Consider the following 18412-nt stretch of genomic DNA (forward strand, 5'->3'; position numbering starts at 1 on the left):
ACATATGGGGCGTTTTTAAATGTAAGTTACGTTAAAACCCGTGCTTGTATGGTGACATATGCATAAATACAGTTGGCTATCTTTCCAGTTTCTAGCATGCATATCTGCCTTCACACATCATCCGTTATTACTTCTGAAACATACTTGTATGTGGCACTGCCTAATATGTTCAACTTGCACCCCGCAGCACGCATAGCAACTCCCAGTGAATTGTCGACCCCGACAGTTGAATCTCTGTTTTTCTCGACAGTTAGCCTATCATGCGTATTTCAACATCAACCATCGGTATCGACAGATGTCCACAGACAATCTGTCGATACCGATGTATGATCTCTGTAGTTCTCGACAGATTGCCGTATCCATGATGTTGAATCCTTATAGCGTTAGACATTATACAATATTGTTTATGTTTATAATCTAATCTCATGGGTTTTGTCAACGTACCTTGCAGGGCATATGGAATTTGAATTCCTGATTCCAGAAGACGCACGGTTGCGGGCCCACATTTCCCAACGCAGCAACCTCAAGTCTGTTAAGACTGTGATGGACCATTTTGACGAGCGGCAACGTGAGGACTTTCGCAACTCCCCCCTTGGGTATCTGGCTGATAGTCCAGACATTCAATTCTCTGCCCAGCTAATCCTACAGCTACTGTTTAGAACAATCCGCACAGAAAAGGCGAATGAGCTTTGGTTCAATGTGCAAGGCCACCTAATGAGATTCGGTCTACAAGAGTACGCTGCTGTGACGGGGTTAAGATGCGGTGCCTTCCCCGAGGGGGACGATTTTGATCGATTGATTGAGAGGAAAAGGTTAAAAGAGAGGTACTTTAAGTCCAATGATAAGGTATCATTGGCACAACTACAGTGTACTGCTGCCCGACCATCGACAACCCATGCTGATCGCTACAAGCTAGACCTTGTTCTAATTGTCGAGGGAGTATTCAATGCTCCAGATAATAATGTCGGTATCCATTTGCCATTTTTATCAATGGTGGATGACCTGGACTTCTTTTTTTCCTATCCCTGGGGTAAAGTTGGATATAAACGATTGTTGCACTGGTTCCGGGGCAGATTTGGAAGAAAATTTGAAAAGGCTAAGAGGAGGAAGGAGAAAGAGATTACATGCACGGTTCACGGCTTCCCCATCGCCATGTAAGTACGCACATGATCTCTGTAATTTGAATGTGTTTCTGTAATTGCGCATATAATCTCTGTAATTTTTCATGCACGGTTCACGGCTTCCCCATCGCATTGTGCATATAATCTCTGTAATTGTAATGTGTTTCTGTTGCTGTAACAGGTTTGGGCGTTCGAGGCAATTCCGGAGATTGGGGAACGCTTTGGTCAGCGAGTCGATGAACGACTACCACGAATTCTTCGTTGGTCCACTCGAAAGCAGCCACAACATCGTACATACGATGCATTTTTCAAGAATGTACAGGTAGAATTTCGACATGTCTTTGTTTCCCCTTTACCATCATGTTACTATCTGGCACGTTCTAATGTGATTATCTAAACGTCATTTCGCAGCTGCATGTGTACACAACTCTCCGTCCCACTGATGTAGAGGTTGAGCAGCCATATCTGTCCTCTCTCGTGCCGTACGACGATCCCCCGGTGCCCGTGCTTGATGACATTTTGAGGAATGTGGTTACGCCGCAGATTCATTCCTTACACGTCGAAAGTGGAGTTGGTGGACAATCGGGAGGTCAAGATTTGGAGGACTGAGTCCGTAGTGGACGAAGTGGTGATGGGGAGACATCTGGAGATGATGAGAGCAATGGGGAGTCGGGAAGTGATAGCGAAGGCAACAACAGTGAGGATACCAGTGACTCTTCCTCCCCTCCAGGGGCACCGATTCGTTCACCAGAGCGAGGGCGTACGATGAACTCACTGCCAGTTCGAACATCTGCTTCCAGCTTGACGAAAGGGGAAGTCGAGGAGCTGCTACTCGACCAAAGAATCCTCTTCGAGATGCGACTCCGGACTGTGAGGCTTGAAATTGAACAGCACGTGACATTTGAATGTACAAGACTCCGTGAGTTCATTGCTGCCCAGGTGGCCCCACATCCCCCTACCATCGCTCCGTGCTCAACGGGCGCCATTTTCGAGCCCGGTCCTTCAAGTTGTTTCCCACAAGGTATGAATCAAACGTGTGCTATTCGGTTATATTTTTGGAAATCGACCACAAGGTTAGTCATTTTTTTCTTGTTACAATTGGGATATAGATGTACATGGACGAGGCACAGACCTATTGCCCACGCCAATTGAATTGGGAGTTGACACAGGACGTTCACAGCCTCCAGCTACGTGCATTATTAACGAGTGATTCTACACGTTATTGCCTGGTGATTGTACGATGCTTGAGTTCGGAGATGTAATGTGCTCTCATAACGTCACTGTTGCTTTCCACAGTCGGAGCATACAGTCCTCCATGCAGGGATGAAGGGGAGCTGCTTGTCGGAACTGAAGACTTGCTAGGTAAGTGGGTATTTCATGCACAATTCGAAACATATTATTTCATCGAGTACGCATGTTGCGAAACATGAAATAAAAAATGTGCTCACATTATTTTACTGTTGTTGTCAATAAAGGGAGCTGACATTGCACCATGCCCAAACGTCGAGCACGAGCCGTTGCCCACTCCAATTTACAATCAGGAAGGTATTGCGTCCATTACAAGCACTTTTCACAATTTCATGTCATTGCATTTGGTTCCTAATGTTTCGTCGAATGCTATGCATTTACGTATTTTCTGTTAATAAGACGGAGCTGCCACAGAGCCCTCAGATGCGACCGCGGTCAGCGATGCAGAGATTGACGGTTGCAACGTCACAGATGGCGAAGGTAAGTTCATTGCATGCATTACTACTGTGTATAATACGTATGGTTAGTGAATGTCATTGACGGTAACTCACTGGGCCCCTTCCATTGTTATGAAGGTATTGTCGCTACCGTACCTGTTCTCGTCGCTGACGTACCTATTCTCGCGGCTGTACTAGAAGGAAGAGGTCGAGTTTCTACGACCAGACGGCGCTCCGCCCGGCTACGACGTCCCGCTCCTGCGACGAGGACTCCGTACACGAGGGGGAGGGGAAAGACATTGAAGAAGTAATTGTGAATGAAGTGGCGTGATGGCAGGACGATGGGGTTGTTTTTGGTTTTTGCTTACCTGCCGAGGCGTGCAGATGGTGAACGTAGTAGACTTGAACAATTAATCTCTTGCTTTTACGTTTCTTCTAACATTAACGCTTTACATTTTCATTTGACATGTGCGTTGGAATTTTGACAAGCGTCCCACATTTTGCCTTGCCTTAAGTTATGACATAGTCTGATACCTTGTTTATGTCTTATATTACGTGAACAGTCGGAACCTAAATTGACATGATAAGCATTTTTCTGAAATTTAGAAAATGATCTTTGCATTCTCGTTAAAGTACGCCTTGTTTCCAGGTTAGAACATCAATTAGATGGCACCAAGAATGTCCACCCATGTAAAAGGGGAACTAAACTGCAATCTAGTGTAGAAGATGGACATTATAGTGATTAAAATTTTTATTTTTATAATAACTACAGAATTTCTTCTCTTCTATGCTCAATGTTGACATCGTTGTTAAATTGGCATTATTATCAAGCATCTATACAAACTTACAACCACTTTTCAAAATATTTGATAAGAACTGTACTCGGTATACCACGTGTGTGAATATAATGTAATCCCATTTTTTTGAAGCACTACAATTACAAAGATGCCACAATTGCTGGGGAATACTTTGCACAGAGGCATTTCAGGTGCAGGAATGTATATGTACTGAATTATACAAAGATAATAAAGAGTGTTAATTGTCCTACTAATTATGGGGAAATGGGGGATAACAGTACCATAAATTTATTGAACCATCACACCAGTTGCTTTTCAAATTAACAAGGAGATTGGACTTGGTGGTTGGGTAGATGATGACCATAATTGCATTTCCTCTTCAACTTGCTTATAAATACAGTGTCACATTGTTCACACTTCTAGACAGCTTAGTGGAATATCATTGTGAGAATTTGAGGCTCTCAAAGACAGATTTCGTTTCATCAATACTTTACTACATAAGCATAATGAGTTCGTCCACAGGAAGCACTGAACCGTTCAACATGGATGAGCCGATGCTGGTTCCCGGTTCCTCTCCATTATTTTCAATCTACATTTCGTCAGACGATGACGAAATTGAGCTTCGTATGGGTAGGAGACCCATTTCCCCTGTTCCCTTCCCGAACTTGGAAGATGTAGGGAGTGACGATGGTTTGTCACAGAACGATGTGCTTGATGCTGTGCTCTCGGTCGACGCTGCCTACGAGAGGGATTCCGAGGACGACGATGGGCTGGCGTACGTCCCAGAGAACGAGATCATTATCATCTCATCTGACAAGTCAGGTGAAGACAGGGGGAGAGCAAGTTCGGTTGTCGACGACAAGTGAAATGTCGGCCGTGGAGTGTAGTGAATTAGTAGTGTACAGTCCACTCTTTTGTAGGGATGCAGTTGGTTAACACAGAACGAAAATGTCTGCATGAACATTTCCCTTCGCCGTAATCCGGGTAGTGTATTTTGTGTATAGTCCAGTCCAGTCCGGTCGAACTGTCGAGAATTACAGATTTCTATCTGTCGGGATCAACAAATTAACCTACATCTATATTTTGCACCACGTTTGCTGGATGTTATGAAATGCTATTTATTTAGAGCTGATTTCTTTCCGTGGTGGACGATTTTAGAAATTATAATATATTTCATGAATATTGAACTTAAAAATTTTGAATGAGGTTCATGATGCGAGCAGTCCAACAAGAGAAGGACAACGTCCCAATTTAGAATTCCATTTGCCTATTTATAACATAACTTTGTAAGGTGCAGGGCACTAAGGAACATTGAACATACAACGTCGATTGCACTAACAACGTTTAGGGAACTTGTGATATATTAGGGTTCGAACATGTGCTCCGATTATGACCAAGACGACCACAACGAGTGCATTTCCTGCTCGACCATGCAGACTCGTGTCTTGAACGCTTACGTCGGATCGGTGGTCTACCTGGAGGGCGACGTACGAGTGGTGGCAAAATAGGAGTAGATGTAATTAAACTGAGAACAACTCAGTCCGCTTCACATCCAACAGGATATATAGCTTTGCTATAGGCACCCATCCAGTATTCAGATGTGTAATAAGGAGAGCAAAGGTCATACAATGACTTCCCTTTGAAGCAAGCAGCACGAGTTGCATGAGCACATGGCATACGATTTAGTTGGAACTCACGACACGTGCAGGTGTCTTCGGAAAAGTCAACTATGTCCACGTCGTTGGATATTCCAACCTGAGTTAAGTTGTTTGTCAACAACTGGGCTCGAAGCCTAGTTCCAGTTTCAAATGTCATCCGTAACTCATTTTCCATCCTCGGCGTCAATACTGTACTGCAATCGGTCGCATTTTTCTGACATTCATAAAACCACTTTTGCAAAGTACTCCGAATGTGTTCGACCAAGCAAGTTATCGGTAAAGAACGGGCTTCTCTCAACATGGAGTTCAGAGACTCAGCGTTGTTGTTCGTCATGATGTTGTAACGGTGGCCAATAAATAGTGCTCGGGACCAAAATGAATAACCTGCACGCTCTAAGTACCCGTGCGCTCTTGTGCTCACCCTGCGAATCTGTCCCATGAGTCTTTCAAAGTCCTCAACCCGATATGTCGTAGCAGCTCGTTTGAATAGAAGTATTGCACTTGCGTTGCTGTATCGCTGTATGAGGTTCTTTTCGAGATGCCAGATAAACAACCATGGTAAGACAACGGAAACAACTGAGTAATAGCTTTGTCAATGCTCTTTTTTCTGTTTGAAACAAATACGAGGTCTTCGGAGTCCCCTATAAGCTCTTTCAAGTTGGACATAAACCACTTCTAGGATTTATTGGTTTCAGCATCCACGATCCCCCATGCTAACGGATATATCTGTTTGTTACCATCTTGAGCAGTTGCCAGTAGAAGTGTTCCTTTGTATGGACCCTTCAGATGACTGCCATCAACACAAATAACGGGTCTCAAGTACTGCGTGTAACCACGAATGCTTGCACCGAAAGCTAGGAAGAAGTAATGAAATCTATTTTGAGAATCGAGTTCTATGTGGGTTACTGTCCCTGGGTTACTCTCTCCTACGACGTGGCAGTATGAAGACAATTTCTGAAAACTGGCTTTCAGTGTACCGTGTAGCATAGTTAAGGCATGAAGCTTTTCCCTACGAGCTTTGTTGTAACTGATTTTCACACCGAACTCACGTTCCATATCACGTGCAATAGCGGTAGGGTCATACGATCGACCTGGAGTATCCAGTTTGCCTACAATATGCTCGGCAATTACAGAACTAGTGACATGTCGATGTGCGTTACGACGAAAATCAAGGGAACATGTGTGCACGTTGATGAATTTACGGATCATGAAGATTGCAGATTGCTTGACAGTAGAAGCACGTAGCATCCACTTGCAATTATCATCCACACATACAACGGTTAACATTTTCATGCTTGACCTACTCACCCGAAATTGAAACTTCTCTTGCAAAGCAAGCACACGAATTTTTGAGTACAATTGTTTCTTGCTAAAGAATATTTGCTTTTCGACGAGAACGACGGCTGCCATCCACTCATCTGTGCCTAAACTCATGGAATGTGATGACACAGGTTGGTCAATTTCAGCAATAATAGCATTATTCGTACCATGTAACAAGTTCTCTAAGTGCTCAACGGATGCTGCAGCCTCGATATGGTCAATTGAATGTGCGGGTGCTTCATTGTTCAACCCACTATGCTCATGATTGACCTCACCATTTCTTAAAGTCTGGGGACATTCCGTTAGGCTGAACCGATTCTCTACACAGTTTCCTTCCCTCGCCATGTCAACACTGGGGACCTCAATTTCCATAATAGTGACGCAGAGTGCAGTCTCTTTATAAATAGATATGTACCAATTTAGGTCCTCTCTGCCGGAGGTATATTCAAATTCGGGATTTTGAACTTCAACTCAATTTCATTGCGGGGTTCAACAATACCAAGTTTCTCCTTCAATCTTAATACAAGTTCTGTTACGGTAATATTTTTCGGCGCTAAAATGGAAGTCGTTTTGTCCCCTCTCCACTTCCATTCGTCATCCACGCGAACAAAGTTCCCCCCATGCGACACGATGAATCTCAAATCCTGAGCCATACCTGAAAAGTTGGGAGTACAAAAGTCATAATTCTGCATATTTTTGTCGAAAGATTTAATACAGTCAAATTGGCTCATTACAATACTTTGATCTATGTAATACCAAAAAGAGAGCTTTTCAGGTGTCAAAATCGACGATTGAATTCTCTGCCCATCCCGACAGTTACTAAATGTTGATTTCGACAGTTCAAATGTCTAACCCGACAATTTCTACGAAACTGCTCAACACTTGACCGACATAAGTTTCGGGGAGCATGCAAAAAAATGTATTTTACTGTTTCAGGAATTTATTGCAACACATTAATGGTCATAATCAATTCTCAACTACAACTTCAACTTCAACTTCAACTGATATCCCCACACACAAAGAAAGTATAATTCAATGTTTCATTAAATATAGAATTACATATGAAATGATTCACATTTTCTTGAGAATATTGGTATTTCTTCCCTTTCTAAAATATACCAAGAATAAAAAACCAATGAATAAGAGATGAAATATGGACAATTAATTCTGACCATGTTTTATTGAATATTTAAAGTACTCAAGTATGACATGTAAAAATTTCTTTTTTACTACCTCACCTTTGAAATTGATCAATAGCTTTCTTTCATGCCTTGTTGATAATGAAAGGGAGATGATGAAGAAGAAGAAGCTATTTCAACTCTTACTTGTGTGTGCTCTTTGTACACATTTCACCCATTTTTTTAATCAAAAATTCATATTATACAATATAATATTCATTTTTTCAATATTAACAATAAAGATAAATAAATAATCACATCACATCATTAATAACATTCAAATCAAGCATTTATTGCTCCTAAAAAGGTGTCAAAGGGTAATATGGATATTTTGGGAGGAGGGGGGGGGAGTAACATTTTTGCAAAAAAATTGTGCAAGACAATTTTTTGTGCATTTTTATATTTAGTGACATTTGTGTAAATTCCCCATAGGAAAATGTTGCGTGTTTACACGTGAGCGCTTAGGAATACTTTATTACACGTGGGCCACCTCCATGTGAAGGTTGTGTGCGTACCCATGGCATTTCCCTTGCAAATATGGGCAACTGACTGGGTCAATGTCAAATTTCCCCTCCTCAGTCGTTTGCGGAGTCGAGCAAACTCCATTTCTTCATCTCATTCTCGCTGGAGAAATTGCTATCTGAATTGTGTCTGCGAATCCAAAGAGTTTCAAACTCACACGAAAAGAGGGATAAAAATAAAGATAAAGAGAAGAAGAGAAATGGGTAGAAGATGGGGCTTGGTGGTTGTGGTGGTTGCAGTATTGGGTGTGGTTATGATGAGGACTCGGTTGGGGAATCAGCTGGGTTGGGACAGAAGCAAACACTCGGCCCTGATGAAATGGTTGAGTGACATGACCGATCGACTGGGTTACTGGGCTATCCCTGCATACGTCGGAGTCCACACTCTGACATTGGCGCTTTGCCTGCCATACGCCGTCTTCTTCGAGGCCGGGGCTTCCGTGCTGTTCGGATTTTTGCCCGCACTGCTATGCGTCTTCTCTGCCAAGATTCTTGGGGCCTCCCTCTCCTTTTGGATCGGCAGGCACGTCCTTTCTTCTCTTTTATTTCTCTTTCACTAATCATGGGTCCTGTTCATCTTTTCTTTCTAATAGGTGTATTCGTATAGGCAATCTATTAAACATTGCAGTTTTCATTTCTGTTTCTGTTTCTGACTATCAATATTTGGTTGTATAACGTTCCTGAGACAAAAAGTGCTGGAATACTTCGAATGAAAAATGGAATTACTTAGAATTACCTAGTCAGAAAAGAAAACTGAGTAATGTTAAGGTTTCTCAATTGGGATCATTAGAAATTCGGGAACAAATTGATCTAGGCTAGCGTTAATCCTTCTTGAAAATCTATGACCGTTTTGGAGTGATTTGTTAATAGTTTGTTCAAAATCACATTCCACTTGTCTAGTTGGTAGCATTGTCAGTGAATTTATGAAAGGTAGGAGAACTTCTGATTGTATAGTTGTGGGAATCAAAGGGAAGATCTACTAACATCTTATCGGGGATAACTAAAATATGGACAGTGCTCAGTTTACTTTATTTTGAAATTCTGCTAGAGAATTTTCTAGTACAGGTATATCTTAAAATGCTCCCAAGGTATAGAAATTCTGTCATGTGATCTTCATTGTTTTCAACGTATCAGGGTTAACAATTTCCATTATTGTATATTACTGATTCTAAATTTTCATGTTTTCCTTCTTCTCCTCACTTAAACCAAATTATATCTTCCAAAGCTTCATTGCTGATTGATAACAGACTTCCAGCCTCTACTCATGTAATCAATCATGGAAAATTTCATTTGAAGAGTCACGTTTCACATATCCATAATGGGTTTAGTGAATTTTAGTAATCCCTGCAAGGAAGAGTCACTGCACTTTTTCTACGATAAACACATTTTCATGCTCTCTCTTAGGCTTGTCTTGATTCTTCCAACTTCATAGCTCATTACTTCCATCAGATTGATTGTAAATCTCCTCCACAAACTAGAACCATGCCATCAGCAATGACCAATATTGTACATGAACTGAACTTCCTCTGCTGTGATGTTCCCAGCCTTCTATTTCCCTCAAAAATTGTCCAAACTGGCAACTGTTCTCAAAAATTACTTGTAATTTCTATTGTGTAAGTTCTAACTGTAAGCTCCACTGTGTTTGAATATGGTATTACCGGCTGATAATTTCATCCATCCCCTTTTGCTGATGAATTGAAGTTTCATTTCTTGCATTGTGTTTCGAAGCATCGTTGTCATTACAAGTTCGAGAAATTCAACCGAAACTTTGAGTATATATTTGTATTCTTAACCTATGTTTGCATGAACTTGTTGGTTATGGCAGCAAACCATATCAATGTGACAAGCACGAGTCCATTAAAAACTTGATGTCAGATTCGGCATAGAATTATCAATTGAACAGGGTTCTTTAGCATGAGAGATTTAAGCGAAGATATATTATGGTATCAGGGAGGAATTCTATGAATGTGTCATCTCACCCTCCATTTCTTGCCTCCATATACTAATATCCATCTTAGATTGGAAGAGAATCATAGATCAACACACCAACCAACCCCGCTTTTTCCATCTTTCCCATTCAGAGACCAATTGTTATTTTTATACATTTGATGAGTGCCTGAATATAGTTTATAGATAAGCATCATTGGTTTTCTCTTAGATTTTGACATTACTCATAATAATCTTTAGTTTACAAGGGAAGAGTCTTAGAACTTGCAGGATAAATGATAAGAAACATTGTTTGCTCATTCTTGAGTTTTGAGATGACAAACTAATCATAAAAGAGAATGATAATCACTGGCACAATTTTTGGTTTGAGAGGTGCTACTGTGGTTGACGGCATTATGATGGTTGGCTGTGTGCTGGTAGCTGATTGAGAGAGAAACATTTGATAGACCAATAAAGCTACGTACTTCATTTAGAAACTTTGATAAGAATAATCAACTTTTGAGCTAATTGTGCATAATAATACAAATAGTATAGTGAAGAAAACAGAAAAGGAGGGCCAACAATTTTTTATTTTAAACAAGACGTGGAACTCAGAAAATCGAAAAGATTCGAGAAATAAATGAAAATCGTATAATTTACCCATGCACATAAATACTAACATAAAGTAAACAAATACAAAAATTCATTCCCCGTAAGTGAAGGAACTCACAATTGTGTTCAAGTTTACTAAAAAAGTTGAAAAACCCACTGCCATGACTAGAGTTGTCTCCTCCGAACATTTTTCACAACTTTCTTCATACAGGATCGAGCGTTCAACCAAATTTGATGAGATTTTTGTTCAAAAGAAAATGGTTCAGGAAATGAAATGCTGTTCGTATTAAAGTGAAGTTTTAATTTTACAATTTTTTTTTTTTTGTAAAAAATTATTTTATGCTATAGAATGTACAGATTATAGAATATACATTTCCTTAATTATAGAGATCCCTAATAAGGATACTTCCTAATATAGAATTCCCAATGTGTGTGTGTGTGTGTGTGTATATATGTATATATATGTATGTATGTATGTATGTACGTATGTACGTACGTACGTACGTATCTTTACTTATGATAGAATAACGATTTTATTTTCTCTCATAATTACATGGTATCAGAGCCCTAACTTTCTTCCTTAAGACTAAGTTGTTGGGTGATAGCACTTGATTTCTGTTTTCATTGTCGTAGTGTCATCTTCGCCCCTTGTGTTTCAGCAATTGATTGATGGTCATCGAGGTCAGAGTTAAGTAATCGGTCTTTTGATTGTCTTACTTGGGATGGCCTATGGTCGTCAGTCGTCGTTTCTAGTGTTGTCGAAAGGTGCGCTCTTATTTTTGGCATATCTAAGGCTGGTCTCTTGCCGGACCAATTATTTTTAGCGATCAGTGGATTTCCTAAATCGTGAGCTTCGTCGAAAGTGGGTCTTCTTCTCCAGTCGCCTATGAGTTGGCTCGACGTGGGTCTTCTTCTCCAGTGCCTTTACGTGATCTCGGGTTGGATTGAAGTGTCGTTCACTGCTTTGGGCCATCATCTTTTTTTATTAGCTTTGTATTGGGCTGTGGTATTGGGCTGATTGGGTTGTTATTTTTGGTTACATGTGTTTAACCCCCTCGTGAATTGATTTGTTTGTTTGCTGGGTTTAGGTTGTTTAGGCCTATTATTTTGGGCTGTCATTTGTTTGATTTGAGAAAATATTTTTCTTAATTTATTATTTGGATCCTGTGGTTTGTTTCTATGGTTGATAAGGAAAAGAATGTAATTATAACTGATTTCATTCCAGTAATGTCCAAAATCACGGAGCATAAGCTAGTTGGTCCAAATTATTTAGATTGGTGTTAGATGGTTCGAATTTATCTACGGAGTATTTCTATGGACAATCATCTTACTGAAAATCCACTAATGGATAATACGCCAGACATGGCTAAGAGATGATGCCGAACTATTCTTACAAGTCTGTAATTCCATTGATACAAAGATAGCTTGATTAATCACTGCGAGTGTGTTAAGGAATTAATGGAAATTTTAGAATTCATGTACTTCGGGAAAGGGAATGTGTCACGTATTTATGAAGGTTGTAAAGGTTTTTACCGTGCTAAACAATAGGATAATTCTCTTCAGGATTATTTTATAAATTTCAAGAAAACCCATGAAGAATTGAATATCTTGCTACCTTTTAGTCTTGATGTGAAAGTTCAGCAAGCTTAGTAAGAGCAAATGACTGTAATGAGTTTTCTAGCTAGTCTTAAATCTAAGTTTGAGACTACCAAATCCCAGATCATCTCTGGTGTTGAGATTTCATCTTTGAAAAAACGTTTACTGGAGTACTTCGCACATATACTAGTGTTTCTGTTGTTTCATCTCTTTAGTCTTCTAGTGCTCTTAACAGTCGCAGTAGTAGAGATAATACAAGAGGTGGGAATACAGGTAGTCGAGTCAATCGAAGTTAGAATGAAGGAGTTGTCTGCTTCTATTGTCATGAGTAGGGTCATACCAAATATTGGTACCGAAAATTGCACAATAAATCTCAAAAGTCTCACTCAGCTCATGTTGCAACTACTACTATACCCATCTCTTCCTCTGAGCAGACCATTACAGTTTCTGCAGATGAATTTGGCAAATTCACTCGGTACCAAAAAGGATTAAAAAATTAATCTCATCCTACTGCTGCCATTGTTAAGACAGGTAAACCTAATGCATGTCTTCTCTCCTCTTTCTTAAAATGGGTCATTGATTCTGGTGCCACAAATCATATGACGAGTAATCCTAGTCTTTTCTCCACCTTTCAGGCGCATATATCTCCTTCCAATGTCACTTTAGCTGATGGTTCTACTTCTGTTCTCGATTCTGGAACTATTAGTTCAACTCCTAATATCTCCTTATCCTCTATTTTAAGTCTATCACAATTTTTTTTTTTTTAAATTTAATGCCCGTGAACAAACTTACCCGGACCTTAAACTGTTGTATCTCATTTTTTCCTGATTATTATCTTTTTCAGGAACTTATAACGAAGAAGAATATTGGTAAAGGACATGAATCAGGCAATCTCTATATTCTAGAGATGCCCAAGTCCATTGCGTGTTTAGGTGTCCTAACTCGTTTTAAAGCACATTGTTAGTTGGGACATCTCTCTTAAAATTAAATCCCAAATTCTTAAAATGCATTTTTTGGTGTCACTTTCGTCTATAAAAAGAGTATCGGTGTTATTGTCCAAGCCTTAACAAGTATCTTGTGTCAGCTGATGTTACCTTTTCGGAACATATTCTCTTCTTTCCTACATCTTCTACTTCTTTCGATGAGGGAGATGATGATGATGATCTGTTGGTTTATCGTGTCACTTACTAGACACCTGTTGTTCCCACACCACCATCACCTATTGGCCAGGTGTATTCCAGACGACGAAACCTTCCTGATGAATGTTCGGCACCTGGCTCTTCTTTGACATCAGATCCAGTGTCCGATGATCTTGATCTACCTATCACTATTTGCAAAGGTAAACGTCAGTGTAATTATCCTATTGCATCCTTTGTTTCTTATGATCATTTGTCCTCTTCTTCTTTCTCTTTTGTCGTCTCGATAGACTATGTGACTCTTTCGAAAAATGTTCATGAAGCTTTATTCCATATTGGTTGGCATCATGTTATGATATAGGAGATTTAACACTTTAGATGCTAATGGTACTTGGGATTTAGTAAATTTACCTGCAGGAAAAAAATCTATAGGATGCAAATGGATGTTTGCAGTTAAAATCAATCCTGATGAATAAATGGCTAGACTTAAAGCTCGTCTTGTGGCTAAAGACTATGCCCAAAACTTATGGTGTGGATTACTCTGACACTTTCTCTCCTGTAACTAAATTAACATCGATTTGCTTGTTCATTTCTATGGCAGCTACACATAATTGGCCTTTACATCAATTAGGCATAAAAAATACTTTCTTACATGGTGATCTCGAGGAAGAGGTCCATATGGAGCAACCACCTGGATTTGTTGCTTAGGAGAGTATGGGAAAGTGTGTCATCTTTGAAAGTCCTTATATAGTTTGAAATAGAGTCCACGTGCGTAGTTTGGAAAATTCAGTCAGGCAATGGAAAAGTTTGGAATGCAAAAGAGCAAGTCTAACCACTCAGTCTTTTACAAACAGTTTGAATTTGGCATTATTCTCCTTGTTGTGTATGTTGATAAGATTGTTATTACTTGCAGTGATACTATGGGAATTTCAAGTCTAAAGTTCTTTCTTCACACCCAATTTCACACGAAAGACTTAGGAGTGTTGAAGTATTTCTTGGGAGTTGAGGTGATAAGAAGTAAGAAAAGCATTCTCTTATCTGAAAGAAAATATGTGCTTAACTTGTTAACTGAGACATGAAAGCTAGGAGCTAAGCCAAGCAATGTTTCAATACTTCCTAACTTGCAACTTACCAAAGATGGTGACTTATTTGAAGATCCTGATAAGTATAGAAAACTGGTTGGGAAATTGAACTATCTTACAGTAACTCGTCCTTATATTGCGTATCCTGTCAGAATTGTAAATCAATTCATGTCTTCCCCAACAGTTCACCATTAGGCAGCTTTAGAACAGAACTTGTGTTATCTAAAAGGAGCTCCTGGATGTGAGATACTTTACAGAAATCATGGACATAACCACATTGAATGATTCTTAGATGCAAATTGGACAAGTTTCAAGATTGACCGAAGATCCACTATTAGTACTGCGTTTTTGTTGGAGAAAATTTGTTTTCGTGGAAAAATAAGAAGTAAAATGTTGTGTCCGATCGAGTGCAAAATCAGAATATAGAGCTATGGCACAATCTGTGTGTGAGATAATGTGGGATATATCAGCTCTTAACTGAAGTTGGTCTTAAGGTTTCAATATCAACAAAGTTGTGGCATGACAATCAAGCTGCTTTTCATATTGCTTCTAATCCTCTATTTCATGAACAAACTAAGTATATTAAGATTGATTGTCATTTCGTTCGTAAGAAGGTATAACAAAATTTAATTTCTACAGGATATGTGAAAATTGGAGAATAACTAGGGAATATTTTCACAAAGGCTTTAAATAGGATTCGAGTAGACTATATTTGTAACAAGTGGGGCATGATTAATATTTATGTTTCAACTTGAGGGAGGAGAGTTTTTTAGAATGTACAGATCACAGAATATATATTTCCTCAATTATAGGGATCCCTAATAAGGATCCTTCCTAATATAGAATTCCCAATATGTGTGTGTATCTTTCCCTTATGAATAAAATAACGATTTTATTTTCTCTCCTAATTACATTTTAAAAACCCAGAATTATGGAAGGGGCACGTATCACCAGCCCCCTCTCTTCGTCTTTGATGATAATTTAAGAAAAAGACGACATAATGTATTGTGATGTTCACATTTTCTTTAAATGGTCTTCCCTGTCCGTTGTGTCTAGTAATTGGCAGCGGAACCAGCATGCAGCTTATTGTTTTGACACATGGCAATCTCAACTTTTGAAGAATCTCCACTTCTTTTTTGCATCCTTCCCATTGCAGTGTACTGACCATTATGCTGAACTGAAATCTCTTAATTTGGAACACCTCTGCCTCTGTACCCATTAGCACTATTTTCTAAGACATAGTTCATCCCACCTACCATTCTAAATATGCATGTCCACAATTTTTCTTCAGATCTTGGGGGATATAAAGAGCTCTTCGGCACCAAATGTACAACTGCTCAAGCTTGGCTCGCTAACCGCAAGAATGTTTATGCTCTGCTCAGAGTTCAGGGTGTGAAATGTATGCTCACTTTGTCCAATATTTGCTTTGACCAACTCAAGCTGTGAACAAAATCAAGTTGAAACTCGACCTTCCAAGCAGCTTCTTTAGTACAAAGCTTGGATAGTGTATACAAATAACATTATAATCTTGTTATGCCTGCCCACAAAGAATGAAGTGACAATTGTAACCAAGAAAGAACGACCCTACATGTGAAATCTGAATACGATTTTTCATTCTGTTTAATAGTGGGTTTGGAAAGATTAATGAGGACAATAGCTGATTTATGTTCTTAGTTTTCTATGCTTTGCATTTTTACCTGTTAAATTACCTTTCCCATTTTGAATTCAACATTTTTGTGGTGAGATTAGGCGTAAAAATATTTCACATTTCTTTTGCAGTTATATGTTCTATTAATAAGTCAATTTTGATGTCAGTGGGGATAGTAAGGCAAGGTATTTGACAACAGAGGCTCTTAACAAGAACTAGAATTGTAGGAGAAGGCGAAGAAGAGAAAAGGGAGAGAACAGAGAGAAAGAAGTGGAAAGAAAAAGGTGTGAGAGAGAGAGAGAGAGAGAATAGTTTTTATTCAATAATCAAAGTCTGTGTTACAATGTAAATCCTACTTGTACTTACAGTTGAACGTCTCGTAAATAAGCAACACTATTAAGCCTCCATTTGGCTAATTTATAAATGTCAAACTTCATTTTGAACTCCATCATTCATTTCTATCTATTTAAAAATTAAACCGTTTATAAATTCTTCCCAAACGAGGCTGAACTAACAAAGGTAAATAAAAGAAAATCTCTCAACATAATTTAATAATTTTCTTCGTAAAATAAGTGTCCAATCTTGGTAAGTCTTCAAGGGAGTATCTAATTGGATCTCCATCAGTTTACTCTTTGATTTATGAGTTGATAATTGTGATCCTTTTTCAATCTGATCACTTCTACACTTTGGATGGTATGCAGTTTTTTCCATGGCTGTTGTTTGTCTTTGAGAGATTATTCTTCTGCAGTTTGAATAATGCTATGTTTAGTTTTTTCTGTTTGGGATGGGCTGTCTTTTTCTTTGTTTACTCTCCAAGACGATCTGAGAATTTGAATTTTGTTTGGGTTGTCTGGTTGTCTTAAGTGCCATTGGTCGTCGGTGATATATTCTAATATAGGTCAATATGTCGAAGAAAACTTAAGTTCGAAGGTCGACTACAATCTATTGGAAGTATGTGATGAGTGAATTTTTAATACCATCTGTTGATGATAAACATTTTTCCCCCCTTTTCTTCTTTAAAAGGGGATCAAATATTTCACCCCTCCCCCCATCTATTGATGATAACCTTGTACTCCTTTATCTAAAATACGAGGCATTATTCCCTCTCTCGCTCTTACCCCCACGCAGTTACTTATTATCTGTCAACCCATGCATGTGTTAATGTGTGTACACACTGTATCCTGCTTATCTGAATCATCTGTGTTTCTTTGGCAGGCTTATCTTCAGAAGTTCTAGCTCTGCAGCGAAATGGACTCAGAGAAATAAGTACTTTCACCTGCTTTCCAAGGGAGTGGAGCGAGATGGATGGAGATTTGTTCTTCTTGCCCGTTTCTCACCTGTGCCATCCTACGTAATTAACTATGCATTGGCTGCAACAGAGGTTTCGTTTCTTGTGGATTTTTTGCTTCCAACAGCAATTGGCTGCCTACCCATGATCTTGCAAAATACTTCTATTGGCAGCCTTGCAAGTACTGCTGTAGCTTCAGCGTCTGGCTCACAGAGATCCCAGATCTGGTCATATGTCTTTCCTCTTCTTGGGATCTTATCAAGCATTCTCATCTCTTTGAGAATAAAAAAATATTCAACTGGTATCACTGCTTCTGAAAACTCTACTTCTGAGGACATGCATGGCATTACTAATGATGTGGATTCAACTAAAAAGTTGTCCTAAAGAAGAAGGGAAAAAGGTGACGTCAACTTAAGGTCATAGAAAACTAACTGTAGTCCATGAATGTGGCAATTGGAGTTCTCGAGTGCTCTAATCTCATTATATGGGAAGCAATGGTAAATTTTGCTTAGTCTTTGGTTGTATTCAGTTGATCTTGTTCAACTTGTCATTTTCTCTCTTGCTCGAAGATTTCTTACATTTTATAAATTAACATGATTATCTCTCGTTTCAACTCCTTTATAACATAACTCAAATAACTATATGATGCAATCTTTGTTGCAATGACTATTTTTAGCTAGCAGTGATTTTTCAAAGTAAATTATTTCAACATGGCTAGGCTGTCTAGGATTTTTTCGTCATCTATCCTGTTAACTGCCTCGATTATATTTTGAAATAATTGCAGTTGTGGTTCTAAACCTTTCAATCGATTATAACTTTTATTCTAACATTTTATTTGGAACAG

The 18412-nt window shown here is 39.1% G+C and overlaps 2 protein-coding genes across 2 annotated transcripts; one reads left to right on the forward strand and one right to left on the reverse strand.

Moving 5' to 3' along the window:
* Positions 1-5936: 5936 nt before the first annotated feature.
* Positions 5937-6953, reverse strand: LOC111379274. Its single transcript, XM_023002631.1, has one exon. The coding sequence runs from the start codon at positions 6951-6953 to the stop codon at positions 5937-5939; it is 1017 nt and encodes a 338-aa protein (XP_022858399.1).
* Positions 6954-8223: 1270 nt separating this feature from the next.
* LOC111379272 lies at positions 8224-18219 on the forward strand. The gene is made up of 2 exons (XM_023002630.1): positions 8224-8803; positions 17496-18219. Exons 1-2 carry the CDS (start codon positions 8277-8279, stop codon positions 17950-17952), a joined length of 984 nt encoding a protein of 327 aa, XP_022858398.1. The 5' UTR covers positions 8224-8276; the 3' UTR covers positions 17953-18219.
* Positions 18220-18412: the final 193 nt, after the last annotated feature.

Source organism: Olea europaea, unplaced genomic scaffold (assembly GCF_002742605.1).
Source record: "Olea europaea var. sylvestris unplaced genomic scaffold, O_europaea_v1 scaffold1960, whole genome shotgun sequence".
Taxonomy (NCBI): Eukaryota; Viridiplantae; Streptophyta; class Magnoliopsida; order Lamiales; family Oleaceae; genus Olea; species Olea europaea.